General features: G+C 50.7%; 1 protein-coding gene across 1 annotated transcript in view; it reads left to right on the top strand.

Moving 5' to 3' along the window:
* The window catches only part of fndc3ba (fibronectin type III domain containing 3Ba), a 480,942-nt gene that overhangs the window by 280,746 nt on the left and 172,607 nt on the right, over nt 1-27,589 (top strand). Inside the window, exons 5-8 of the mRNA XM_085989714.1 lie at nt 1,042-1,282; nt 5,926-6,213; nt 18,372-18,430; nt 24,701-24,858. Coding sequence (XP_085845840.1) covers nt 1,042-1,282; nt 5,926-6,213; nt 18,372-18,430; nt 24,701-24,858 — 746 coding nt within the window. The remainder of the gene's footprint in view (nt 1-1,041; nt 1,283-5,925; nt 6,214-18,371; nt 18,431-24,700; nt 24,859-27,589) is intronic.

Genomic DNA, 27,589 nt, shown 5'->3' with positions numbered 1-27,589 from the left:
ACCTCACCCCTTCCCTCCCGCTCACCAACACCCCCCCTGCCCAACACCTACCTGACAGCCCAGGCGGTGAAGTGGTTCGGTGGCATTTAAATGAGCCCCGAGAGTTAAAATAACTGCCCTCCCACGGGCCTGAAACAGGGCCCTCCAGTCGATGTGGCTCTCGAGCCCGCCCGGGGGTTATAATCAAACCCGTAATCCAGGCTGACATTCCAGAGCAGCGTTGTTAAGATGTCAAAGCAAGGTCCTGTTGGCCTGTCTGGGTCGGTGTAAACAATCCCATAGCTGTATTTGGGGGGAACGGGACCCCTCCTGAGTCAACATTCAGCCAAAAACAGATGATCTGATCGTTGGTTGGTTTTGTGCGAGCTTGTGTGTATATTAGAAGAAAGAACGAACTTGCATTTCTCCAGCGCCTCTCACCACCTCAGGACGTCCCAAAGCGCTTCACAGCCAATGAAATACTCTTGAATTGTAGTAATGTAGGCAACGCAGCAGCCAATTTGCGCACAGCAAGCTCCCACAAACAGCAAATAGATAAATGATCAGATAATCTGTCTTCTAAGAGTGACGTTGGTCGAGGGATAAATATTGTCCCAGGACACAGGGGCAAACTGCCCTGCTCACCTTTGAAATAGTGGCCTTGAGATCTTTTACTAACACCTGAGAGAGAGCAGACGGGGGCCTCGGTTTAACGTCGCATCTGAAAGACGGCACCTCCGGCAGTGCAGCACTCCCTCAGTACTGGCACTGGGAGTGTCGACCTGGATTTTGTGCTCAAGTCTCTGGAGTGGGACTTGAACCCACCACCTGCTGACTCGGGAGGCGGGAGTGTTTACCCACTGACCCCGGCCGACACTCTGCTTTCTTTCTGTATTGGCCGTGTTGCTTGGCTACCGAATCTGTCGGTTGTGACGGGCTTTGGGACGTGCTGAGGCGCGATATGAACGCAGGGTGAGGATTGGAAGGGGAAGCCCGTTCTATCGGTAGATGTTACGAGGCACGACTTAATTTTCTCTCTCTCTCTCATCTTTCCACTCACAGGTGATCGAGGATAACACGGGGGTCCGCAGGGTGGTGGTCACTCCACAGTCTCCGGAGTGCTTCCCGCCAAGCTACCCGTCGGCCATCTCTCCGACCCATCACCTGCCTCCATTCATCACACACCACCCTCATCTCATCCCTCACTCGCACGCGGCCTACTACCCCCCAGTCACCGGGCCGGGTGACCTACCACCTCAGTTCTTTCAACACCATCTCCCGCCAACAATATACGGGGAGCAAGGTAAGCAGCGAGCAGACGGAGGCAAATCATCGAGTGCGCAATACGCAAATCGTTCAAGGTGGCAGGACTAGGTTGGCTAAATACTTTAAGGGAAGAAAATAGTCCAGGGCTATGGGGAAGGAGCGGGTGTTGGGGCGAGTCGGATTACTTGGAGAGCTCGTTCAAAGAGACAGCACAGGCACGGCGGGCCGAGTGGCCTCCTCCTGTGCTGGAATATACAATGATATTTCCCGCAAAGGTTATTCTGTGGTAGGAGATGGGTGTCGGAGGGCAGTCCTTGGGGTTCACACCCCACTGCGGCTGATAAAGACCAGCGTGCGTCTTCTGATGAAGGATTGGCTTTGTGTAAGAGCGTTAAAAAAACAAGCCTGAAGGCTTTGTGTCTTAATGCGAGCAGCATTCGTAATAAGGTGGATGAATTAGCTGCGCAAATAGAGGTAAACGAATATGATTTGTGGGATTACGGAAACATGGCTCCAGGGTGGCCAAGGCTGGGAACTCAACATCCAGGGGTATTCAATATTCAGGAAAGATAGGCAAAAAGGAAAGGGAGGTAGGGTAGCATTGCTGGTTAAAGAAGGGATTAACACAATAGTAAGGAAGGATATTAGCTCCAATGATGTGGAATCTGTATGGGTAGAACTGAGAAATACCAAGGGGCAGAAAACGTTAGTGGGAGTTGTATACAGACCTCCAAACAGTAATGCGGAGGTCGGGATGGCATTAAACAGGAAATTAGAGAAGCGGGCAATAAGGGCACAGCAGTCATCATGGGTGACTTTAATCTACATATAGATTGGGCTAACCAAATTAGTAACAATACTGTGGAGGAGGAATTTCTGGATGGTTCCCTGGACCAATATGTCGAGGAACCAACCAGAGATCGGGCCATCTTAGACTGGGTATTATGTAATGAGAAAGGATTAATTAGCAATCTTGTTGTACGAGGCCCCTTGGGTCGGAGCGATCATAATATGATCGAATTCTTCATTAAGATGGAGAATGAAGTAGTTGACTCAGAGACTAGGGTCCTGAATTTAAATAAAAGAAACTATGATGGTATGAGGCGCGAGTTGGGTATGATTGATAGGGGAATGTCACTCAAAGGGTTGACGGTGGATAGGCAATGGCAAACATTCAAAGACTGCATGGATGAACTACAGAATTTGTTCGTCCCAGTTTGGCATAAAAATAAAACAAAAAAGGTGACTCAACCGTGGCTAACAAGGGAAATTAGGGATAACATAAGATCCAAGGAGAGGACATATAAATTGGCCAGAAAAAGCAGTAAACCTCAGGATTGGGAGCAGTTTAGGATTCAACAAAGGAGGACAAAGGGATTAATTAAGAGGGGGGAAATAGAATATGAGAGTAAGCTTTCAGGGAACATAAGAACTGACTGTAAAAGATTTTATAGATATGTGAAGAGAAAAAGATTGGTGAAGTCAAGCGTAGGTCCCTTGCAGTCAGAATCAGGGGAATTTATAATGGGGAACCAAGAAATGGCAGACCAATTAAATACATACTTTGGTTCTGTCTTCACAAAGGAGGACACAAATAACCTCCCAGAGATCTTGGGGAACATAGGTTCTGATGAAAGGGAGGAACTGAAAGAAATCAGTATTTGTAGGGAAATGGTGTTAGGGAAATTGACGGGATTGAAGGCCGATAAATCCCCAGGGCCTGATAATCTACATCCTAGGGTACTTAAGGAAGTGGCCCTAGAAATAGTAGATGCATTGCTGATCATCTTCCAACATTTGATAGAATCTGGAACAGTACCCATGGATTGGAGGGTAGCTAATGTTACCCCACTATTCAAAAAAGGTGGTAGAGAGAAAACGGGGAATTACAGACCGGTAAGCCTAACATCGGTAGTGGGGAAAATGTGAGAGTCCATTATAAAAGATGTAATAGCAGAGCACTTGGAAAACAGTGACAGGATCGGACAAAGTCAACATGGATTTACAAAAGGTAACTCGTGCTTGACTAATCTACTGGAATTTTTTGAGGATGTAACTGGTAAAATAGATAAGGGAGAACCAGTGGATGTGGTGTATTTGGACTTTCAGCAGGCTTTCGATAAGGTCCTGCATAAGAGATTAGTGTGTAAAGTTAAGGCACATGGGATTGGGGGCAAGGTATTGGCTTGGATAGAGAACTGGTTGGCAGACAGAAAGCAAAGAGTTGGAATAAACGGGTCTTTTTCCGAGTGGCAGGCAGTGACTAGTGGGGTACCGCAGGGATCAGTCCTTGGACCCCAGCTATTCACAATATATATTAATGATCTAGACAAGGGAACTAGATGTAATATCTCCAAATTTGCAGACGACACAAAGCTGGGTGGGCGTGTGTGCTGTGAGGAGGATGCCGAGAAACTCCAGGATGATTTGGACAGGTTGGGTGATTGGGCAGAAGCATGGCAGATGCAATATAACGTGGATAAATGTGAGGTTATCCACTTTGGTGTCAAAAACAGGAAGGCAGAGTATTATCTGAATGGCAATAGATCGGGAGAAGGGGAAGTGCAATGAGACCTGGGTGTTCTTGTGCACCAGTCACTGAAGGTAAGCATGCAGGTGCAGCAGGCGGTTAAGAAGGCAAATGGTATGTTGGCCTTTGTAGCGAGAGGGTTTGAGTACAGGAACAAGGATGTCTTGCTACAGTTGTACAGGGCCTTGGTGAGACCACACCTTGAGTATTGTGTGCAGTTTTGGTCGCCTTACCTGAGGAAGGATGTTCTTGCCATGGAAAGAGTTCAGCGAAGATTCACCAGGCTGATACCTGGGATGGCAGGAATGACGTATGAGGAGTGATTGGGTCGTTTGGGCTTATACTCGGTGGAGTTTAGAAGAATGAGAGGGGATCTCATTGAAACTTATAAAATTCTGACAGGACTGGACAGACTAGAAGCAGGAAGGATGTTCCCGATGGTCGGGGAGTCCAGAACCAGGGGTCACAGTCTAAGGATAAGGGGTAAGCCATTTAGGACAGAAATGAGGAGGAATTTCTTCACCCAGAGAGTGGTGAACCTGTGGAATTCTCTACCACAGAAGGCAGTGGAGGCCAATTCATTAAATATTTTCAAGAAGGAGTTGGATATATTTCTTAAGGCTAAAGGGATCAAGGGATATGGGGAGAAGGCAGGGACAGGGTACTGAATTTGGATGATCAGCCATGATCGCATTGAATGGCGGAGCAGGCTCGAGGGGCTGAATGGCCTACTCCTGCTCCTATCTTCTATGTTTCTATGTGTTTGGTGAGGGTTTTGTCTGACAAATACCAGAGACCTTTGATGTAATTCTCAGTGTTGGATGTCAAATCAGTCACATTCCCTGCAGTGGAGCTCGCTTCAGAGCAGCACATATCGAAAAGCGTGGGTACAGGAGTGTAGTGGTTATATTAATGGACTAGTAATCTAGAGATGTACGGGAGTGGAGTGGTTATATTACTGGACTAGTAATCTCGAGGGGTACGGGAGTGGAGTGGTTATATTACTGGACTAGTAATCTAGAGGGGTACGGGAGTGGAGTGGTTATATTACTGGACTAGTAATCTAGAGGGGTACGGGAGTGGAGTGGTTATATTACTGGACTAGTAATCTAGAGGGGTACGGGAGTGTAGTGGTTATATTACTGGACTAGTAATCTAGAGGGGTACGGGAGTGTAGTGGTTATATTACTGGACTAGTAATCTAGAGGGGTACGGGAGTGGAGTGGTTATATTACTGGACTCGTAATCTAGAGGGGTACGGGAGTGGAGTGGTTAGATTACTGGACTAGTAATCTAGAGGGGTACGGGAGTGTAGTGGTTATATTACTGGACTAGTAATCTAGAGGGGTACGGGAGTGTAGTGGTTATATTACTGGACTAGTAATCTAGAGGGGTACGGGAGTGGAGTGGTTATATTACTGGACTAGTAATCTAGAGGGGTACGGGAGTGGAGTGGTTATATTACTGGACTAGTAATCTAGAGGGGTACGGGAGTGGAGTGGTTAGATTACTGGACTAGTAATCTAGAGGGGTACGGGAGTGTAGTGGTTATATTACTGGACTAGTAATCTAGAGGGGTACGGGAGTGTAGTGGTTATATTACTGGACTAGTAATCTAGAGGGGTACGGGAGTGGAGGGGTTATATTACTGGACTAGTAATCCAGAGGGGTACGGGAGTGGAGTGGTTATATTACTGGACTAGTAATCTAGAGGGGTACGGGAGTGGAGGGGTTATATTACTGGACTAGTAATCTAGAGGGGTACGGGAGTGGAGTGGTTATATTACTGGACTAGTAATCTAGAGGGGTACAGGAGTGGAGTGGTTATATTACCGGACTAGTAATCTAGAGGGGTACGGGAGTGGAGTGGTTATATTACTGGACTAGTAATCTAGAGGGGTACGGGAGTGGAGTGGTTATATTACTGGACTAGTAATCTAGAGGGGTACGGGAGTGTAGTGGTTATATTACTGGACTAGTAATCTAGAGAGGTACCTAACAATTCAACTCTGATTGACCTCACTCTACACTGTTCCCTCAAATTAGCTCTGATCTTTCCTTCCTTCTTTCTTTCTCTCATTCTCTCACTCTCTCTCTCACTTACTTTCTTTCTTTCTTATTCTTTCATGGTTGTTTTTTTTCTTGAGCAGAATTCATACCTCTGTATGGGATGTCCAGTTACATCACGAGGGAAGACCAGTACAGCAAACACGACCGACTGCACAAAAAGCTCAAGATTGACCGACAGAACCGATTGAACAGCCCGCCCTCCTCCATCTACAAGAACCACATCAGCTCCTGCACAACGATATACAACGGCTACGGGAAGGGGCCGTGTGTGGCGGGGGTGGGAGGGGGCGGGGGAGGAGGGACAGGCATCAAGAAGCCGGAACGGAGGGCAAGGAGCAGCCCCAGGATGAACGAGCAGGAGATCCAAGGTAAGGATGGTTATCCCAGCGCTCCCTTGGAGCCACCGGGTTGTACAGGCACTGCGCGGGGTCCTAGCTCGGTGTCCCCATGGCGGGTGTAGACAGGGTCAGGGCCGTCTGTGGCACCCCATCGCTCATTCCCCACCACCCCGGTGAGAGAGAGACAGTCGCTAATTGATGGATCAGGCTCGTCGGCTGTGAAGCTCCCATGGTCAAACAGCCTGCCGAGGCTCTCACATGAGGAAAGGCAAATTGGGTGAGGAACTGGGTGTGTCAGCTGGCATCTGTGGACCTGTACCCCCTGCCAGGAACCGACCCCTTCGGGTTGGTGGGGCTGGGGAGGGGGGGGAAGGGAATTGGAATGGTGGGGGTGGGAGAGGGAGGTGGTCACATTGGCAGAGCTGAGAATGAGCGCACGGTCCCCTCCCGTCCCCCCTCTTCCAAGATCAGCAGCTGTCGAGACCCCTCTATTTCCCCCCCTGGCCGATCGCACAGTAACAGACGCCCTCCTGTCTGTCTCCCACCACCCTCCCCCCCCCCCCCCGCCTCCCCCACCACCACCCCCCGAGCTCGAAAGGATCGCGTTTCCTCACCACAATCTCAGGCCGCTTTGTAAGAAGTCGGTTGCCATAGCAGCCGAATTCTTGTCAGCTGAGGAAAGGCTATCAGTTTCCAGCCTGACAAAGCACAACGTATTTCCTTGTTTCAGGAACTCTCCCTGACAGACAGTAACCCTGTACTCGATTGCGGAGTCGCGCTCTCTCTCTCTCCCTCCGGTCTAAACCCACCCGTAGCCAACTCGTCCCCCTCTCCCCTCCCGGGTTAAATCTCCAGTTTTGTTTTAATCTTTCAGGTTAAAAAAAGTACGGGACGTGACATTCCTGAGAGAAAAGAAGATGTACTGTGGTTGGTTTTCCATACGGCAATGTGCTGACACAATGTGCTCCAAGCCTTGACTTTCAGACCCTGAGAATGTTTGACGGGAGAGAGAGGGAGTTGGCAGAATTTGAGTCACGCACCTGCTCCGTGTGTCTGCACCTCCTGACTCTTTCTCCTGAAGGTCTAAACAGCCTGTTGGGGTGATTCTCCTCGCGCACACACTCCCCAGCCTCGTGCGAGCACGCAGTGCGGATAATGAAAGAAAGAAAGACTTGCATTTCTATAGCGCCTTTCACGACCTCAGGGTGTCCCAAAGCGCTTTACAGCCAATGAAGTACTTTTTAAAGTGTGGTCACTGTTGTAATGTAGGGAAACGCAGCAACCAATTTGCGCACAGGAAGCTCCCACAAACAGCAATGTGATAACGACCAGATAATCTGTTTTAGTGATGTTGGTTGAGGGATAAATATTGGCCCCAGGACACCGGGGATAACTCCCCCTGCTCTTCTTCGAAATAGTAGCCATGGGATCTTTTTATATCCACCCGAGAGGCTAAATGGGGCCTCGGTTTAATGTCCCATCCGAAAGACGGCACCTCCGACGGTGCGGCGCTCCCTCAGTACCGGCACTGGGAGCGTTAGCCCAGGTTATCTGCTCAAGTCTCTGGAGGAGTGGGACTTGCATCCACGACCTTCTGACTCAGATTTGAGCTCGGAATATCTCCGACCTGGTTCAGATTGAAGCCTGGATCCCTCGAAATTGTCCTCGGCTCCAGTCGGACATTCCTGCTGGTCTGTCCAAAAGGCGCCTGGTACATCACACGAACCCTTCAAAAAAAAAGCCTGCCTTATTTAGATTGGACTCCTGCCACTGAGGCAGCAGTGCGCAAACACGGACAGGAACACTGGGAAATTTAATGATAGCTTATTCTCGTTGAAATATTTCTGAACTATAATTCACTTTGAACGTTTATAGTAGTGTTTTTATTAAAAAAGGAAAAAAATGCTATATCCTGTGTTAAATCTTCTGTGGCAAAAAACACTGACCTATGACATCTTCCAAGGCAAAGGCACACCACCATGTTGGGCCTTGTCGGAATGCCTAAAACAGAGGGGTGAAATCTGGGCTGCAGCAGAGGACTGGCACCCACATCCCCAAAACTGAACTGGACCAGCCACATAAATACTGTGGCAACAAGAGCAGGTCAGAGGCTGGGTATTCTGCGGCGAGTGTCTCACCTCCTGACTCCCCAAAGCCTTTCCACCATCGACAAGGCACAAGTCAGGAGTGTGATGGAATACTCTCCACTTGCCTGGATGAGTGCAGCTCCAACAACACTCAAGGAGTTTGACACCATCCAGGATAAAGCAGCCCGCTTGATTGGCACCCCATCCACCACCTTAAACATTCACTCCCTCCACCACCGGCGCACCATGGCTGCAGTGTGTACCATCTACAAGATGCACTGCAGCAACTCGCCAAGGCTTCTTCGGCAGCACCTCCCAAACCCGCGACCTCTTCCACCTAGAAGGACAAGGGCAGCAGGCGCATGGGAACACCACCACCTCCAAGTTCCCCTCCAAGTCACACACCATCCTGACTTGGAAATATATCGGCCGTTCCTTCATCGTCACTGGGTCAAAATCCTGGAACTCCCTCCCTAACAGCACTGTGCGAGTACCTTCACCACACGGACTGCAGCGGTTCAAGAAGGCGGTTCATCGCCACCTTTTCAAGGGCAATTAGGGGTGGGCAATAAATGCCGGCCTTGCCAGCGACGCCCACACCCCATAAACAAATTTTTTTTAAAGTCAAGAGTTTCCCTTCAGTTTTCGGGAAGAGGGCGTTGCTGGCGTTGCTGGCAAAGCGGCCACTGCTGCCAATGCCCAGTCACCCCGACTAGGTGGGCTGTGCGTGGACCTCGCCCCTTAACCCCCCGCGGTCCGATTGGTCACAATATCCCGCAATGGTGTTTGCGTTGGACAGGAAAAGAGGGAGAGAGAAGGAAAGAGAGGCAGGAACAAGAGAGAGTATGAGTGAGGGGCTGGAAAAGAGGGAGGGAGAGACAGATGGAGAGAGAGAGCGAGAAAAAAGAGTCAGAAACAAGAGGGAGAGAGAGATGGCGAGGGAGAGATAGACAGATAGGAGAGCGTGTGAGCGAGGGGCAGGAAAAGAGGACAGAGAGTGAAAGAGAAAGGAGAGGTATTCTCTGCTTTTCAGCAGAACTGTCTTTCCAGTCGCTCCTGGGCCAATAAGTATCGAGCAGTGGAATAGACAGAAGACTGCCCGCCTGAGAGAGGCCTGAGCCCCCCGAGTGGGTAAAGCATCGGCCGCATTAAAGGCCCCCGGCAATTCTAGACCGACTCTGCATCATCTGTGGAGAACTGGTGTGTGCGGGGAGATGATACCCCGACCGCAGTCACATATGTCACTCTGGACACACAGCAGTGGAAGAAGTGAGTTTCCAGAGACTCGAGCCTCATAATCCAGCCTTGCCTCTGAGTCAGAAGCCCCACTCCAGAGATTTGAGCACAAATATCTAGTGTGTGCAGTTTTGGTCGCCTTACCTGAGGAAGGATGTTCTTGCCATGGAGGGAGTTCAGCGAAGATTCACCAGGCTGATACCTGGGATGGCAGGAATGATGTACGAGGAGAGATTGGGTCGATTGGGCTTGTACTCGCTGGAGTTTAGAAGAATGAGAGGGGATCTCATTGAAACTTATAAAATTCTAACAGGACTAGACAGACTAGATGCAGGAAGGATGTTCCCGATGGCGGGGGAGTCCAGAACCAGGGGTCACAGTCTAAGGAGAAGGGGTAAGCCATTTAGGACAGAAATGAGGAGGAATTTCTTCACCCAGAGAGTGGTGAACCTGTGGAATTCGCTACCACAGAAGGCAGTTGAGGCCAATTCATTAAATATATTCAAGGCTAAAGGGATCAAGGGATATGGGGAGAAGGCAGGGACAGGGTACTGAGTTTGGATGATCAGCCATGATCTCATTGAATGGCGGAGCAGGCTCGAGGGGCCGAATGGCCTACTCCCGCTCCTATCTTCTATGTTTCTAAGACCTCTCCATTCTCCAACGTGGTTGAGACTCATGTCTAGGGAGTTAATTAGAGTTAGTTAGTTAGTTAGCATCTCCTATGCCTAGTGATACATGAGGAAAGAAAGAAAGAACTTGCATTTATATAGCGCCTTTCACCACCTCAGGATGTCCCAAGGTGCTTTACAGCCAATGAAGTACTTTTTGAAGTGTAGTCATTGTTGCAATGTGGGAAACTCGGCAGCCAATTTGCGCACAGCAAGCTCCCACAAACAGCAATGTGATAATGACCAGGTAATCTGTTTATTTAAGTGATGTTGATTGAGGGATAAATCTTGGCCAGGACACCGGGGAGAACTCCCCTGCTCTTCTTCAAAATAGTGGCCGTGGGACCTTTCACGTCCACCTGAGAGGGCAGACGGGGCCTCGGTTTAACGTCTCATCTGAAAGACCTCCGACAGTGCAGCGCTCCCTCAGTACTGGCACTGGGCGTGCCAGCCTGGATTATGAGGCTCGAGTCTCTGGAAACTCACTTCTTCCACTGCTGTGTGTCCAGAGTGACATATGTGACTGCGGTCGGGGCATCATCTCCCCGCACACACCAGTTCTCCACAGATGATGTTGATATTTGCCCGTCGGGAACAGACTCGTCTTGGCTTTGGGTCGTTTCAATGATGAAAGACATCTTTACCTGGACGGGTCGTCAGCCTGACTCACAACTGCCACCCTCCCCCCCGCTACCAGGAGGCCGGTGCACTCCTGTTAGTCTGGCTCCAATCTTTTGAGCTGTCTGGCCTGGGTGGGTTATACACCCGGCAGCTCTCGGGGTCATTGGCTGTGTGCCGACCTGCCCACCAGGTCAAGGAGCGCAGTCTCAGGATGGTGTTTAAGGGTCAGGCCACAGCAAGTTGAAGAGAGCTGGGTTCCAGATCCCCAGTTGGGCAGCCGAACACTGGAGTGCGGGAAAGGTCCTTGGCTCCCGTCCATTGTCCAACTGCACAATCAAAGGTTCCTGTTGGGGAACACTTCCTCTCAATCTTACGCCCACCTTTCTCCATTTCCTTATTAATACATCCTCTGTTTAGACTGAGACACAGGTGGTAAAGGCAGACAATACAAATCAGGCTCGCTAAGCGGCTGTTCCGCGTACAGGAACCATTGCAATCGCAACTTCCAGCACTGCTGGACATTGCCACTTTTCACAATGCATTTCTTTCATTTGTGAATTGGTACAAATCGAAATGGGAAAGGGATCGCGAGTCTTGAACACTCCCAGGGCAGGTACAGCACGGGTTAGGTACAGAGTAAAGCTCCCTGTACACTGTCCCATCAAACACTCCCAGGGCAGGTACAGCACGGGTTAGATACAGAGTAAAGCTCCCTCTACACTGTCCCATCAAACACTCCCAGGGCAGGTACAGCACGGGTTAGATACAGAGTAAAGCTCCCTCTACACTGTCCCACCAAACACTCCCAGGGCAGGTACAGCACGGGTTAGGTACAGAGTAAAGCTCCCTCTACACTGCCCCATCAAACACTCCCAGGGCAGGTACAGCACGGGTTAGATACAGAGTAAAGCTCCCTCTACACTGCCCCATCAAACACTCCCAGGGCAGGTACAGCACGGGTTAGATACAGAGTAAAGCTCCCTCTACACTGCCCCATCAAACACTCCCAGGGCAGGTACAGCACGGGTTAGGTACAGAGTAAACCTCCCTCTACACTCTCCCATCAAACACTCCCAGGGCAGGTACAGCACGGGTTAGGTACAGAGTAAACCTCCCTCTACACTCTCCCATCAAACACTCCCAGGGCAGGTACAGCACGGGTTAGGTACAGAGTAAAGCTCCCTCTACACTGTCCCATCAAACACTCCCAGGGCAGGTACAGCACGGGTTAGATACAGAGTAAAGCTCCCTCTACACTGTCCCATCAAACACTCCTAGGGCAGGTACAGCACGGGTTAAATACAGAGTAAAGCTCCCTCTACACTGTCCCATCAAACACTCCCAGGGCAGGTACAGCATGGGTTAGATACAGAGTAAAGCTCCCTCTACACTGTTACATCAAACACTCCCAGGGTAGTTACAGCATGGGTTAGATACAGAGTAAAGCTCCCTCTACACTGTCCCATCAAACACTCCCAGGGCAGGTACAGCACGGGTTAGGTACAGAGTAAAGCTCCCTCTACACTACCATCAAACACTCCCAGGGCAGGTACAGCACGGGTTAGATACAGAGTAAAGCTCCCTCTACACTGTCCCATCAAACACTGCTAGGGCAGGTACAGCACGGGTTAGATACAGAGTAAAGCTCCCTCTACACTGTCCCATCAAACACTCCCAGGGCAGGTACAGCACTGGTTAGATACAGAGTAAAGCTCCCTCTACACTGTCCCATCAAACACTCCCAGGGCAGGTACAGCACGGGTTAGATATCGAGTAAAGCTCCCTCTACACTGTCCCATCAAACACTCCCAGGGCAGGTACAGCACGGGTTAGATACAGAGTAAAGCTCCCTCTACACTGTTACATCAAACACTCCCAGGGCAGGTACAGCACAGGTTAGATACAGAGTAAAGCTCCCTCTACACTGTCCCATCAAACACTCCCAGGGCAGGTACAGCACTGGTTAGATACAGAGTAAAGCTCCCTCTACACTGTCCCATCAAACACTCCCAGGGCAGGTACAGCACGGGTTAGATATCGAGTAAAGCTCCCTCTACACTGTCCCATCAAACACTCCCAGGGCAGGTACAGCACGGGTTAGATACAGAGTAAAGCTCCCTCTACACTGTTACATCAAACACTCCCAGGGTAGTTACAGCACGGGTTAGATACAGAGTAAAGCTCCCTCTACACTGTTACATCAAACACTCCCATGGCAGGTACAGCACGGGTCAGATACAGAGTAAAGCTCACTCTACACTGTTACATCAAACACTCCCAGGGCAGGTGCAGCACAGGTTAGATACAGAGTAAAGCTCCCTCTACACTGTCCCATCAAACACTCCCAGGGCAGGTGCAGCACAGGTTAGATGCAGAAGAGTACCCACTAATGCACTGGTATGTCCTGTGGCCTGTCTGAGTGAGGTAGCCAGTAACGTCATGGATATTTGGGACCGTTGTGCGTTGGGGGGCCCAGGGAGTTGACCTGAGACTGTCCAAAGTCACCTCTTCCGGAACACAAGACTCCTTTGACCCAGCAGCTTGGGAAGGATTTGAGTGTCGTTGCTGGAGTGCAGGAGTGTGTGGAAGGCACTGGGGAAAGGTAATGAAGTGTTTCAGGGTTGTTTATTACACTCTGCACCCTGCGAATCCAGGAAGAGGACTCGGGGGCTCTGAGCTGGGGAACAGATGGAATGTTGTCTATTGAAAGCAGAGCAGCCACCAAAGCACTAAAACTGTTTACCGCAGCTCTCCAACCCCTCCTGTTAATTTATTCAACTCTTTACTGAGCAAAACCTCAACCCCCCTCTGCAATAAAAAAACAAGATTGTGAAAGAACAGCCAATCCTGTTCCTGAGTGTGTAGGGGGCGGAGAGCGGAGCAGGGAGCCAAAGGTAGTGAGCAGAGTGGGGGTTGGGGGGGCGGGGCGTGGGGTAGACACACGGCGGAATTTCCTTATTCGGTGCTGGGTGTCTTTCACGACCTCAGGACGCCCCAAAGCGCCTTACAGCCAATGAAATACTTTTTTTGAAGTCTGGTCACTGTTGTAATGTAGGAAACGCGGCAGCTATTTTGCGCACAGCAAGCTCCCACAAACAGCAATGTGATAATGACTGGATAATCTGTTGTTTGGGGAATAAATATTGGCCCAGGATACCGGGGAGAACTCCCCCTGCCCTTCTTCGAAATAGAGGTCGTGGGATCTTTTACGTCCACCTGAGAGAGCAGACGGGGCCTTGGTTTAACGTCTCAACCTGAAAAACAGCACCTCCGACAGAGCAGCACTCCCTCAGTACTGGCACTGGGAGCGTCAGCCTAGGCTGATGTGCTCAAGTCTCTGGAGTGGGACTTGAACCCACGACCTTCCGACTCAGAGGGTGAGAGAGTGCTGCCCACTGAGCCACGACTGACGTTTGGCAGCTGGGTGATGCGGAGTTGGATGGGGTTGTGATGAATTGCTGCGCCCCGACCCACTTTTCCCTGCCCCTATTCCCAATTGCACCGAGGAGAACCCTCAAGTGGCGACGGCTCCCTTCACCCCCCGAACTAACTGAGCACAGGCCGAGATTGAAGCCTGGGACTATCTTGGCTTGTGGCGCATCGCATGCTGCCCTCACCCACTGAGGCATCAGGGAGGGAGCTTTGAATAATAAACGCCCCTCTGTGAGGGACATTACATGTTTGTTTGACTTTCCCAATGGTTGGCTGGCATGGGGCAGTGCCGGCTGCGAAGAGGAAAGTTTTGTTAAAGAGCCATTGTTCATTTTGTTGGCAGAGCTGTCAGGGATCGGATCCAACCCACAAACCATCTGAATCTGCCAGAACTGAGGCAAAATACCAAAAATATTAAAGAGGATGCTTCCATCGCCCCCTGCTGGCTCAGCTGGTCAATGCCCACAGTGAGCTGAGCTGCTCAGCCCAGGGACCTGCCGCACTCAATGGCCGGCCTGTGCTGAGTAACTCGTCAACAGGGTGGCTACAACAGGCCGCAGCGCCGACTAGGAAGGAACAAAAAACGATTTCAGCATGCACACTCACTCTCGCACGCTCACTCTCGTACACTCTCGCGCACTCACTTGCACATTCCCACTCTCACGCGCTCACTCTCACACACTCTCGCATTCCCACTCACGCACGCTCACTCCCACACGCACACTCGCACTCGCTCACTCGCGCATGCTCACTTTCGCACGCTCACTCGCGCGCACTCACTCTCGTGCGCTCACTCTCACTCACTCGCGCATTCCCACTCTCGCACGCTCACTCTCGCACACTCTCGCGCACTCACTCTTGCGCGCTCACTCGCACATTCCCACTCTCGCGCGCTCACTCTCGCGCGCTCACTCGCCCATTCCCACTTGCGCACGCTCACTCCCACACACTCACTCACGCTCAGTCCCACTGGCACACTCAGTCCCACACACTCACTTGCGCTCCGTCCCACTAGCACAGTCACCCCCGCACACTCACACAAGAACTTGCACTCGCACTCACTCACTCACGCACACAAACACAAAGGAATGTTGGTTAGGACACCGGGAGAACCCGCTTGCGTTTCTGCTACTAATGCCCTGAGCTATGCAGGATTACAGTGGTGCAGTGGTGATGTTACTGGACCAGGAATCCAGAGAACGAGTTCAAATCCTAACACGGGGCAGTTTGAGAATTTGAATTCAGCTTAAAGATAGTGACCGTGAGCTGCCAGATTGTTGTTATAAAACCCACCTGGTTGACGTGTCCTTTAGTGAAGGTAACCTGCCGTCCATACCCGGTCTGGGCCGACATGTGACTCCAGTCATATTTGTTCTGGAGACCTTCAGATCCTCCACCAATAGCAGCTCGCTTCCTCGCGTTCTGCACGTACTCTGCCGAATGTCCCAGCCAGCATCGGTGACCGAGATCCTCGCGGGTCCTTAAAGCTGTCAAATAGGAGACCTGCCTTTCTGCGATGGGACGTCATAAGTAGGTTTACTGAATGTTTGGGGGGGTGTTGGATAACACGGGGAATCATTGGCCAGATTTAAAGCCCATGGTGGTGGCACTCCCGTCTTTGAGTCAGAATGTCGTGGGTTCGAGTCCCACTCCGGAGAACTTGAACATGTAAACTAGGCTGACGCTCCCAGTGCAGTGCTGAGGGAATGCTGCACTGTCGGAGGTGTCATTTTTCAGATGAGACGTTAAACCATCTCTCAGGTGGATGTATAAGATCCCACGGCCACTATTTTGAAGAAGAGCAGGGGAGCTCTCCCCGGTGCCCTGGGGCCAATATTTAGCCCTCAACCAATATCATTAAAACAGATTATCTGGTCATTATCACATTGCTGTTTGTGGGAGCTTGCTGTGTGTAAAATGGCTGCTGCATTTCCTGCATTACAACAGTGACTACACTTCAAAAACAAAGTACTTCATTGGCTGTGAAGCGCTTTGGGACGTCCTGAGGTTGTGAAAGACGCTATAGAAATGCATGTATTTTCTTTCTTTCTCCTTCACTGCCTTTCTGTCCATGACCCAGGAGGCTAACCCGGCACAGAATTCTCAGACCAGCGTTGGTCAGATCTCGATCTGGCCGTCAGGCTTCTGTAAAAGGGGGATAGCTGCAGTCTGTGCTGGCTGAACACGCTGCACGGATTGGTGTTGGCACCCGAGCCAGGTCTATTGTTGTTCCTGGCTGCGGCCTTCGAGTTAATCCAGGGCAAGACTGTGGTTTGCACTGAGAGAAGCAGACCAGATGATTGAATTAGCGAAGCTCCCAGTGACTGCCCTGTCCGCTCTCTCCCTGCCCCCGGCCCCTGTGTAAACCTCTAGTTCTCATAGTTTCCCTTACACCACAGGGAGATTAATTTTAGAGTCGGAATTTGCATCTGCCACGAAGATAAGCTTGTAGATCAAAGTCATGGTGGAGACTTTTCTCTCCGCTCCTCTCCTCTTTTCCTGAACAGTGTCATGGGATGGAATATTTCCTTAACGCAGGAGCAGGAGGAGGCTATTCGGCCCCTCGAGCCTGTCCCACCATTCAATTAGACCCTGGCTGATCTGGACCTCAACTCCATCTTTGGAATACTCCACCCCAGAGGGCCGTGGATGCTGAGTCATTGCGTGTGTTCAAGACTGAGATCCATAGATTTTTGGACTCTAGGGGGATCAAGGGATATGGAGATCGGGCGGGAAAGTGGAGTTGAGGCCGATGATCAGCCCTGATCTTATTGAATGGTGGAGCAGGCTCGAGAGGCCGTATGGCTGACTCCTGCTCCCAATTCTTACATTCTGATGTTGTACCCGTCTTGGTTCCGTAACCCTTAATACCCTTGCCTAACAAAAATCTATTCATCTCAGTTTTGAAATTTTCAATTGACCCCCCCCCGGCCTGAACAGTTTGCTACCCACTGCTGACACATTGAGAAACGGGGCCTCAGTACGAACGCAGCACTCAAGAAGCAATAAGAGATTTCACTGGGTCCCATTGAGAGGGACAACTGGAGACAGAATGGATGAGGCAGTGTCGTGGTTATGGTAGTGGGCTGAAAACCCAGAGGTTGTGACGTAAGAAAACTACTCGGCACTTGGTCTAAGCGTTAAACAAAGCTTTAATCAACTGTTTTACAACATGGAGGTCTAGTTGTGTCCTTCACTAGTTCCTGTAAAGAATGTCCTGCGCAAGCTGGGCCCGTGCCCGAGTATTTATACTCTCCCTGGACAGCGCCACCCGCAGGCCGCTCAGTTAATTCATGTCAGGTTGTATAGTTCAACTCTTCCCCCTCCATGGTAAGTTATAACATTGAGTTCAATCAATCTGCTAATTAGTGGCTAGCACCAAATGACTGGTACTGGAGGAGTGGTCACCCCGTTGAGGAACCAGAGGGGGGCGAGCGGCATTCCGGGACTGAACCTCGGCAAATAGTTTCACTCCTTCAGAAGAAGAGAAAATTGGAGGTAACCCCAAAAAATCGGGTAAATTTACAGCCTTCCGGACTTAACATAGAGTCCAACAATTTCAGATCATAACCTCGGCCCCTATCATATATATATTTTATCCACACTCTTTGTCTGTCTTTTTTTCTTCTCCCCCACAGGGCAGCTGTCTTCCATTCTGCCAGCACAATTCACACTTCATCCAGAGCCATCCTTTGTTTCTTCACCTGCCCCATTACCATCTCCTCCCGCCTTGAATATCTCTTAATGCCTCTTAACCTCTTCCGCCTTCCACCCTCTCACAGACCTTCCCTTTTGTTCTTTCATCCCCTCTCCCCTTTCCCAGCCCCCACCCTTGCTTAAAAATCTGTTCCATTTCCTGCTTTTTTCCAGTTCCGACGGAAGGTCATCGACCTGAAACGTTAACTCGGTTTCACCCTCCACAGATGCTGCCTGACCTGCTGAGTTTCTCCAGCATTTTCTGTTTTTATCTCAGATTTCCAGCATTTGCAGTATTTTCTTTTTGGCAATGTCAAGTCCTGTTATTGAAAGCTATGTTTGCAAATTCCAAAGCTCGATTGCGGATGTCTTTCCCAATGAGTCCACCCCCATCTAATGGCCTTACTGAATTTTAATATGTGTTTTTTTTAAACTTGCTTTCCAGATTACGATATGGAAACAAAAAGGGTCCAAGACATGCTTTCTGGGATGGGGAGACCACAGGTACGTGTCCCAGCTGCCATTGTGCAGAAAGCAAATAGGTATTTGGACAACTCGACAATCTCTCTGTTTGGAATGAGAAACGGGCTGGGAGACAGTTTCAGTGTCTGTCGACCCAACATACTCAGAGAGCGGTTAGAATGGGGAACTCGATACCACAGGAAGTGGTTGAGGCAAATAGCTTTGATGCTTTCAAAAGGAAACTAGTCCAGTACAAATCTCAGGAGAAAAGGGAATAGAAAGATATGCTGAAAGGCTGAGATGAGGTCGATGGAATGAGAGGAGACTCGTGTGGAGAATAAACACCAGTACAGACTTGTTGGGCTGAATGGCCTGTTTCTGTGCTGTAATGTCTATGTAATTCATGTCATGAATTGCCCACATCCTATCCTATCCCATCCAATCCCGTTCCATCACATCCTCATTTCATCACATCCCATCACATCCAGAACTCATTCCCGCCTCATCCTCATCTCATTCCCATCTCATCCCATCCAATCCATTCCCATCTCATTCCCATCTCATCCCATCCAATCCATTCCCATCTCAATCCCATCCTATAGAAACATAGAAGATAGGAGCAGGAGTAGGCCATTCGGCCCCTCAAGCCTGCTCCGCCATTCAGTGAGATCATGGCTGATCATCCAAATTCAGTACCCTGTTCCTGCCTTCTCCCCATACCCCTTGATCCCTTTAGCCTTAAGAAATATATCTAACTCCTTCTTGAATATATTTAATGAATTGGCCTCAACTGCCCTGTGTGGCAGAGAATTCCACAGGTTCACCACTCTCTGGGTGAAGAAATTCCTCCTCATCTCAGTCCTAAATGGCTTACCCCTTATCCTTAGACAGTGACCCCTGGTTCTGGACTCCCCCGCCATCGGGAACATCCTTCCTGCATCTAGTCTGTCCAGTCCTCTTAGAATTTTATAAGTTTCAATGAGATCCTATCCATTCCCATCTCATCCCATCCCATCCAATCCATTCCCATCTCATCCCATCCCATCCAATCCATTCCCATCTCATCCCATCCCATCCAATCCATTCCCATTTCATCTCATTCCCATCCAATCCATTCCCATCTCATCCCATCCCATCCAATCCATTCCCATTTCATCTCATTCCCATCCCATCTCATTCCCATCCCATCCATTCCATCCCATCCATTCCCATCTCATTCCATTCCCATCTCATCCCATCCCATCAAATTCCATCTCCATCCCATCTGATGCTCTTGTTGTCACCGGGGCTACCCAATCAAAACAAGTGACGACAGCAGTTGGGGGCTACGGGACTGTCCTGGAGTCTCCAGGAATTAAAGGTTAAAGAACCAGAGGGGAGATGAGGAAAAATTATTTTATGCAGCAAGTTGTTGTGATCTGGAATGCGCTGCCTGAAAGAAGCAGATTCAATAATAACTTTCAGAAGAGAATTGGATAAATACTTGAAAGAGAAAAATCTGCAGGGCTGCGGGGAAAGAGCAGGGGGCAGTGGGAGGGGTGGGGTGGGGCCAATTGGATCGCTCTTTCAAAGAGCCGGCACAGGCACGATGGGCCGAATGGCCTCCTTCTGTGCTGTAAGATTGCTGTGAGGAAGGTGGGAGAAAATCTTGGGGCACCAAAAAAATAAAAGTGACTTTCATTTATTAATTATAGAAATATTGGACATGGGGGGAAAAAAAAGGCTGTTTTGACCGGGCGGGACGGTCAGAGGTGGGAGGTCATGTGGTGAAACTGGCGGGAATATGTCCAATCAGAGTTGGCGACCCGAATCCGTGGAAACAATATTTCAGTGAGCGAGTGGTCAATCTATGGAACAGGCTCCCGAGGCGGAAGCAATTAGTGTTGATTCATTCAAATGTAAATGAGAGAGATTTCTTTCAGATAATAACATTTTGGGATAGCGGATATGAGTAATTTGAGACATGATGTGTGGTGAGTGTAGCAATAATTGGGAGGAACAGATGACTTTGGACCTGTGGTTCCCCAAGCTCTCCACCAATGGGGGGTTTTCCTCGCCTCGTGTCTGGGTCTGTTGTAGAATCATTGATGGAGATTGACCGCTGTGATTGGTCAACAACTCCATTATCGTTGGATCATGTGACGACCAGGATCGGAGAAGGCGAACTCGATGGGCCTCCTCGGCCTTTCCTTGACGGGCGATTCCTAGGTTCCTAAATTTGAAAACCTTTGCTGTGCTGTAGTTTTTGCTTGGCCAGCAGATGGCCCACTATAACCAGCAGATTGAGCACAGAGCTCATTTGCCTTTGAGACACTCCGCGGTGGATTTTCACCTTCAGGGGCTGCTCGATATTCTGGCACCACTGACGCGCCCCACCCCCCGCCCATTATAGGAAATCTGACTGGTTTTAATTTGATCGGATTCCGCAGGCCCGATTTTAACCTGGGGTGGGAGTCGTGAGTGTACGGGGAGGGGGGGTTGGCGGATGGAGGGGGGGCGGGGGTTTGGCGGATGGAGGAGGGGTGGGGGTTTCGCGGATGGAGGAGGGGCGGGGGGGGCTGAAGTGGGTGTAGATCCATCTGATTCCCAGGAGCGCGAGGACCGGTGATTTAAACACCCCCGCCCGTGTGCCCACACAGTTCCCACCAGACGGGCAGGTTTAAAATCGTATCTGTAGCATTATTGGTGTCAGAAATCCATGGCTGTTCCAGCGAAGTGAAAACTACGGGCGGGGTGGTGGGGGGGGGGGCGGTGGGGCTTAAGCATCCCACCTTCCCCGCCCCCAACAGCCGTTGCCAGACCCACTGAGTGTTTCCAGCACTTTTTGTTCTTTTTGCTCAGATACAACTTGTATTTATATAGCCCCTTTAACATAGTAGAACATCCCAAGATGCTTCACAGGAGCGTAATCAAACAAAATTTGACACCGAGCCACATATGGAGATATTAGGACAGGCGACCAAAAGCTTGGTCAAAGAGGTCGGTTTTAAGGAGCGTCTTAAAGGAGGAGAGAGAGGCGGAGAGGTTTAGGGAGGGAATTCCAGAGCTTAGGGCCCAGGCAGCTGAAGGCACGGCCGCCAATGGTGGAGCGATGGAAATCGGGGATGAGCAAGAGGCCAGAATTTGGAGGAGCGCAGAGATCTCGGAGGGGGCTGTAGGCAGCGTTCCCGCTGGAGGTCCCTCGCAGTCCGCTCACCGGCTTTTCAGTGGAAATAACCGCACACACACACACACACACACACGAAAAATTGAATGGGCTGTGCACCAAAAAAAACATTACAGGGAACATGAGTTGTGGGGCTGGAGGAGGTTACAGAGATGGGGAAGGGGCGAGGCCGTGGAGGGATTTGAACACGAGGGTGAGGATTGGAGGCGTTGCCGGACCGGGAGCCAGTGTGGGTCAGCGAGCACAGGGTGAACGGGACGTGGCGCGAGTTGGGCCGTGGCCAGATTTTGCCGTTCCAGAGAATTCTAATGAAATGCAACATTCTTTCATCCACTTGGATGTTGAAAAAAATTGCTTAAGCAGCGATTGCCAGTGAAGCCGCTAGCGAAAGTGGTTTGGACGAGTCACTAAACTCAACAGCGCAAGGGAATCAATTACAGGAAACTCTCGATTTACCGGCACCTAAATAACCGGAAATCTCTGTTAACCGGCAAAATTCAGGAGTAGTTTCAGGTAAGTTTTACTTCATATTAATGGCAGTTCCTGGACTGTGTAACCGGGGTTCCCGCACCTGTTGCTGTGCAACAGGGACGCCTGGATCTTGTGGCCGGGGTTCCTACACCTGTTGCTATGCAACAGGGACGCCTGGATCTGTGGCTGTGTACGGAGCTCTCGTACCTTTTACTATACCTCTCTGTAATCCGGACTTTTTGATAAACCAGCACCACGCCGGTCCCGTCGGTGCTGGATAAAAAAGAGTTTCCTGTCATATCGAATCATCATCGCTCCAAAGTGATTCCTGGCTTTGTGCCGTTTCAGTTGCGCCACATTTAATTCCTACTTCAGCTGTTTCGAGGCTTTTCCAGCAAAGAGGTCATCCTCTTAAAATATCACTGAGAAGGAAAAAGTTGTGTGGCGTCTGAGGCCTTTCCTCTCGTGTGTGTTTTGTTTCGAGGAACTTCCTTTCCTCACCGGCCTGGTGCAAGTGCCCGTTGAGCCACCGGGGGGAGCCGGTGAGCCGTTGCCTTTCGGGCCTTGTCCTGATGGGTGGCCCCCCGCCACAGCCGGGACCTCAGTTTTGTGACCCAAGGTTTGACTGGAACAAAAACCACTGGGCAAACACAACGGCATCCCGTAAACCAGTTTTCTCTTTTTTTGCTTTTTTTTTTAAACTTTTCAATTTCACAAGTGAGCAGCTTGAATTCTCAGCACGTTTGCAGTTCGGGAGAGTCACTCGACCTGTAACTTGCAGCGACAACTTGCGTCGACAGAGAGCCTCCGAAGCAATGGGACGTCCCGAACAACGTTCCCGTTTGGCCGCGAGGCCGCGCAGCGACCTGGGGCCCCCCCCACGCGGGCCGCTCGACGGCTTCATGATGGGGAAAAAAATGATCATTCAAATGGCCAAGAATATTTCGCGGGAACATCGGTCCCAGGGCGCAGTCGGAGGATGAGGGGGAGGGGGAGGCGGGGGCGGGGGGGGATTCGGGATCAGGTCCTTAATTATATTAATAATGGAGCATTTGTTGGTCAGCGCGGGTTACGGCCGAATGCGCTGTTGCTGTTCTTTGTCTCAGTGAGGCACCGTAGGACACCGTAGAATAGGCTGAAGGTGGGGAAAGGGGAGAAATTCATTTAGCCCCATTTTCTGGGCGGGCGGAGGTGCGGGGGGGCGCGTGGGGTGGAGGTGAAATGGTCGGCCAGCTCAGAGCTGGAATTGGACGTCGGGCCGTGTCAATATATTTCCCGAGAGTTCCAAGGACACTAATTTGTGTCGGATGTGATGCTGACAGCGGATAGGTCCGGGGGGCAGGGCAGTGGGGGAACGGGGAGCAAGGGGGGGGAGATGGGGGAGGGGGGGAGCCAGAGGGGAGGGGGAGGGGTGTAGCCAGAGGGGAGGGGGAGGGAGGAGCGAGGAGGAGGGGGGAAGAGGGAGCGAGAGGGAGAGGGGAGGGGGAGCGGTGGCGAGGGGGGAGCGAGGGGGAGAGGGAGGGAGAGGGGAGGGGGAGCGCTGGCGAGGGGGGAGCGAGAGGCAGGGGGAGCGAGGAGGAGGGTGGAGCGGTAGCGAGCGGCGGTAGCGAGGGGGGAGCGGGAGCGAGGGGGAGAAGCGTAGGCCGCAGTGGAGCCAGGAGGAGCGCTCCTGTTCAACCTCCTGGCTGAACCAGTCTGCTCGCAAACCTGACTTATTATTTGACCCTGAGCCAAGCTTCTGACCCCATATCCTCTCCATCACCAAGACCACTTACTCCCAACCCCCGTAACATCACCCCATCTCCGCCCCCACCTCATCTCACCTGCTGCTGGTGTTTGAAGAGCGTGGAGGGTGGAAGATCGACCAGGAGAGCTTTAGAAATTCGTGTCTGGAGCTGACAAAGGCATGGATGAGGGTTCGAGCAACAGAAGGGCGATGTGGTGGAGGTGGAAGTAGGTGGTCTTTGTGATGAAGAGAATGTGCGAAACGTACGCTTCACACTCCCTGCATCATGTGTCTAAATCTAGACTCGTTGCGCTATCCCCTCCTTCAACCCATTAGTGTCCAACACTGTAAATCCACGTAAAATAAATCACTAGTACCTTGTCTTTTCTCCCATTCTGTCCTGTACTATGGTGTTCCTTCATGAGATGTTGTCTGGAGAAGGTGCGGAAAAGATTTACCAGGATGATACCAGGACTGGGAGGTTACAACTATCGGGAAAGACTGAACAGGCTGGGGCTCTCTTCTCGAGAAAAGAGAAGGCTGAGGGGAGACCTGATCGAGATCTTCAAAATTATGAAGGGGTTTGACACAGAGAAGATGTTTCCACTTGTGGGGAGAGACCAGATCTTGGGGCCATCAATATAAGATAGTCACTAATAAATCCAGTAGGGAATTCAGGAGAAACTTCTTTACCCAGAGAGTGGTGAGACTGTGGAACTCGCTACCACAGGGAGCGGTTGAGGTGAACACATAGACGCAGTTAAGGGGAAGCAAGATAAACACACGAGGGAGAAAGGAATAGAAGGATTTCTTGATTGGGTTAGATGAAGAGGGGTGGGAGGCGGCTGGTGTGGAGCAGAAACACACGTATGGACCAGTTGGGCCGAATGGCCTGTTTCTGTGCGGGAGACTCCGTGTGATTTTATGTCTTGTGTGCTTTCTTTCCCAGGTGTCCAATGTACAAGCCCGGGCAGCTCTCCTCACCTGGGCCCCACCCATAGGCCTAATGAACGGGGACAAACACACCAACGGCCTGCCTTTCACCTGTAACTACGAAGTGGCCTCATCGGATAAGGGCAAGGACGGGAAGTACAAGATTATTTATAGGTGAGAAACCCCAGCTTCTACAAAAACATACCGGTGATGTGAGGGATGTTAGAGACTGGGAATGGAAAACTTCATCCACTTTCCCCATCAAACACTCCCAGGGCAGGTACAGCACGGGTTAGATACAGAGTAAAGCTCCCTCTACACTGTCCCATCAAACACTCCCAGGGCAGGTACAGCACGGGTTAGATACAGAGTAAAGCTCCCTCTACACTGTCCCATCAAACACTCCCAGGTCAGGTACAGCACGGGTTAGATACAGAGTAAAGCTCCCTCTACACTGTCCCATCAAACACTCCCAGGGCAGGTACAGCACGGGTTAGATACAGAGTAAAGCTCCCTCTACACTGTCCCATCAAACACTCCCGGGGCAGGTACAGCACGGGTTAGATACAGAGTAAAGCTCCCTCTACACTGTCCCATCAAACACTCCCAGGGCAGGTACAGCACGGGTTAGATACAGAGTAAAGCTCCCTCTACACTGTCCCATCAAACACTCCCGGGGCAGGTACAGCACGGGTTAGATACAGAGTAAAGCTCCCTCTACACTGTCCCATCAAACACTCCCAGGGCAGGTACAGCACGGGTTAGATACAGAGTAAAGCTCCCTCTACACTGTCCCCATCAAACACTCCCAGGGCAGGTACAGCACGGGTTAGATACAGAGTAAAGCTCTCTCTACACTGTCCCATCAAACATTCCCAGGGCAGGTACAGCATGGGGTTAGATACAGAGTAAACCTCCCTCTACACTGTCCCCATCAAACATTCCCAGGGCAGGTACAGCATGGGGTTAGATACACAGTAAAGCTCCCTCTACACTGTCCCCATCAAACATTCCCAGGGCAGGTACAGCACGTGTTAGATACAGAGTAAAGCTCCCTCTACACTGTCCCATCAAACATTCCCAGGGCAGGTACAGCATGGGGTTAGATACACAGTAAAGCTCCCTCTACACTGCCCCATCAAACACTCCCAGGGCAGGTACAGCACGGGTTAGATACAGAGTAAAGCTCCCTCTACACTGTCCCCATCAAACACTCCCAGGGCAGGTACAGCACGGGTTAGATACAGAGTAAAGCTCCCTCTACACTGTCCCACCAAACACTCCCAGGGCAGGTACAGCACAGGTTAGATACAGAGTAAAGCTCCCTCTACACTGTCCCATCAAAGACTCCCAGGGCAGGTACAGCACAGATTAGATACAGAGTAAAGCTCCCTCTACATTGCCCCATCAAACACTCCCAGGGCAGGTACAGCACGGGTTAGATACAGAGTAAAGCTCCCTCTACACTGTCCCATCAAACACTCCCAGGGCAGGTACAGCACGGGTTAGATACAGAGTAAAGCTCCCTCTACACTGTCCCGTCAAACAGTCCCAGGGCAGGTACAGCACGGGTTAGATACAGAGTAAAGCTCCCTCTACACTGTCCCATCAAACACTCCCAGGGCAGGTACAGCACGGGTTAGATGCAGAGTAAAGCTCCCTCTACACTGTCCCATCAAACACTCCCAGGGCAGGTACAGCACGGGTTAGATACAGAGTAAAGCTCCCTCTACACTGTCCCATCAAACACTCCCAGGGCAGGTACAGCACGGGTTAGATACACAGTAAAGCTCCCTCTACACTATCCCCATCAAACACTCCCAGGGCAGGTACAGCATGGGTTAGATACAGAGTAAAGCTCCCTCTATACTGTCCCATCAAACACTCCCAGGGCAGGTACAGCACGGGTTAGATACAGAGTAAAGCTCCCTCTACATTGTCCCATCAAACACTCCCAGGGCAGGAACAACACGGGTTAGATACACAGTAAAGCTCCCTCTACACTGTCCCATCAAACACTCCCAGGGCAGGTACAGCATGGGGTTAGATACACAGTAAAGCTCCCTCTACACTGTCCCCATCAAACATTCCCAGGGCAGGTACAGCACGGGTTAGATACAGAGTAAAGCTCCCTCTACACTGCCCCATCAAACACTCCCAGGGCAGGTACAGCATGGGGTTAGATACACAGTAAAGCTCCCTCTACACTGTCCCCATCAAACATTCCCAGGGCAGGTACAGCATGGGGTTAGATACACAGTAAAGCTCCCTCTACACTGTCCCCATCAAACATTCCCAGGGTAGGTACAGCACGGGTTAGATACAGAGTAAAGCTCCCTCTACACTGTCCCATCAAACATTCCCAGGGCAGGTACAGCATGGGGTTAGATACACAGTAAAGCTCCCTCTACACTGTCCCCATCAAACACTCCCAGGGCAGGTACAGCACGGGTTAGATACAGAGTAAAGCTCCCTCTACACTGTCCCCATCAAACACTCCCAGGGCAGGTGCAGCACGGGTTAGATACAGAGTAAAGCTCCCTCTACACTGTCCCATCAAACACTCCCAGGGCAGGTACAGCACGGGTTAGATACAGAGTAAAGCTCCCTCTACACTGTCCCATCAAACACTCCCAGGGCAGGTACAGCACAGGTTAGATACAGAGTAAAGCTCCCTCTACACTGTCCCATCAAAGACTCCCAGGGCAGGTACAGCACAGATTAGATACAGAGTAAAGCTCCCTCTACACTGTCCCCATCAAACACTCCCAGGGCAGGTACAGCACAGATTAGATACACAGTAAAGCTCCCTCTACACTGTCCCATCAAACACTCCCAGGGCAGGTACAGCACAGGTTAGATACAGAGTAAAGCTCCCTCTACACTGTCCCATCAAACACTCCCA

This window comes from Somniosus microcephalus, chromosome 6 (assembly GCF_052327205.1).
Source record: "Somniosus microcephalus isolate GS21.2 chromosome 6, FLI_Smic_1.0, whole genome shotgun sequence".
In the NCBI taxonomy this organism is placed as follows: domain Eukaryota; kingdom Metazoa; phylum Chordata; class Chondrichthyes; order Squaliformes; family Somniosidae; genus Somniosus; species Somniosus microcephalus.
The sequence above is the reverse complement of the archived record's forward strand: the minus strand, read 5'-3'. Positions and strand labels throughout refer to the sequence as shown.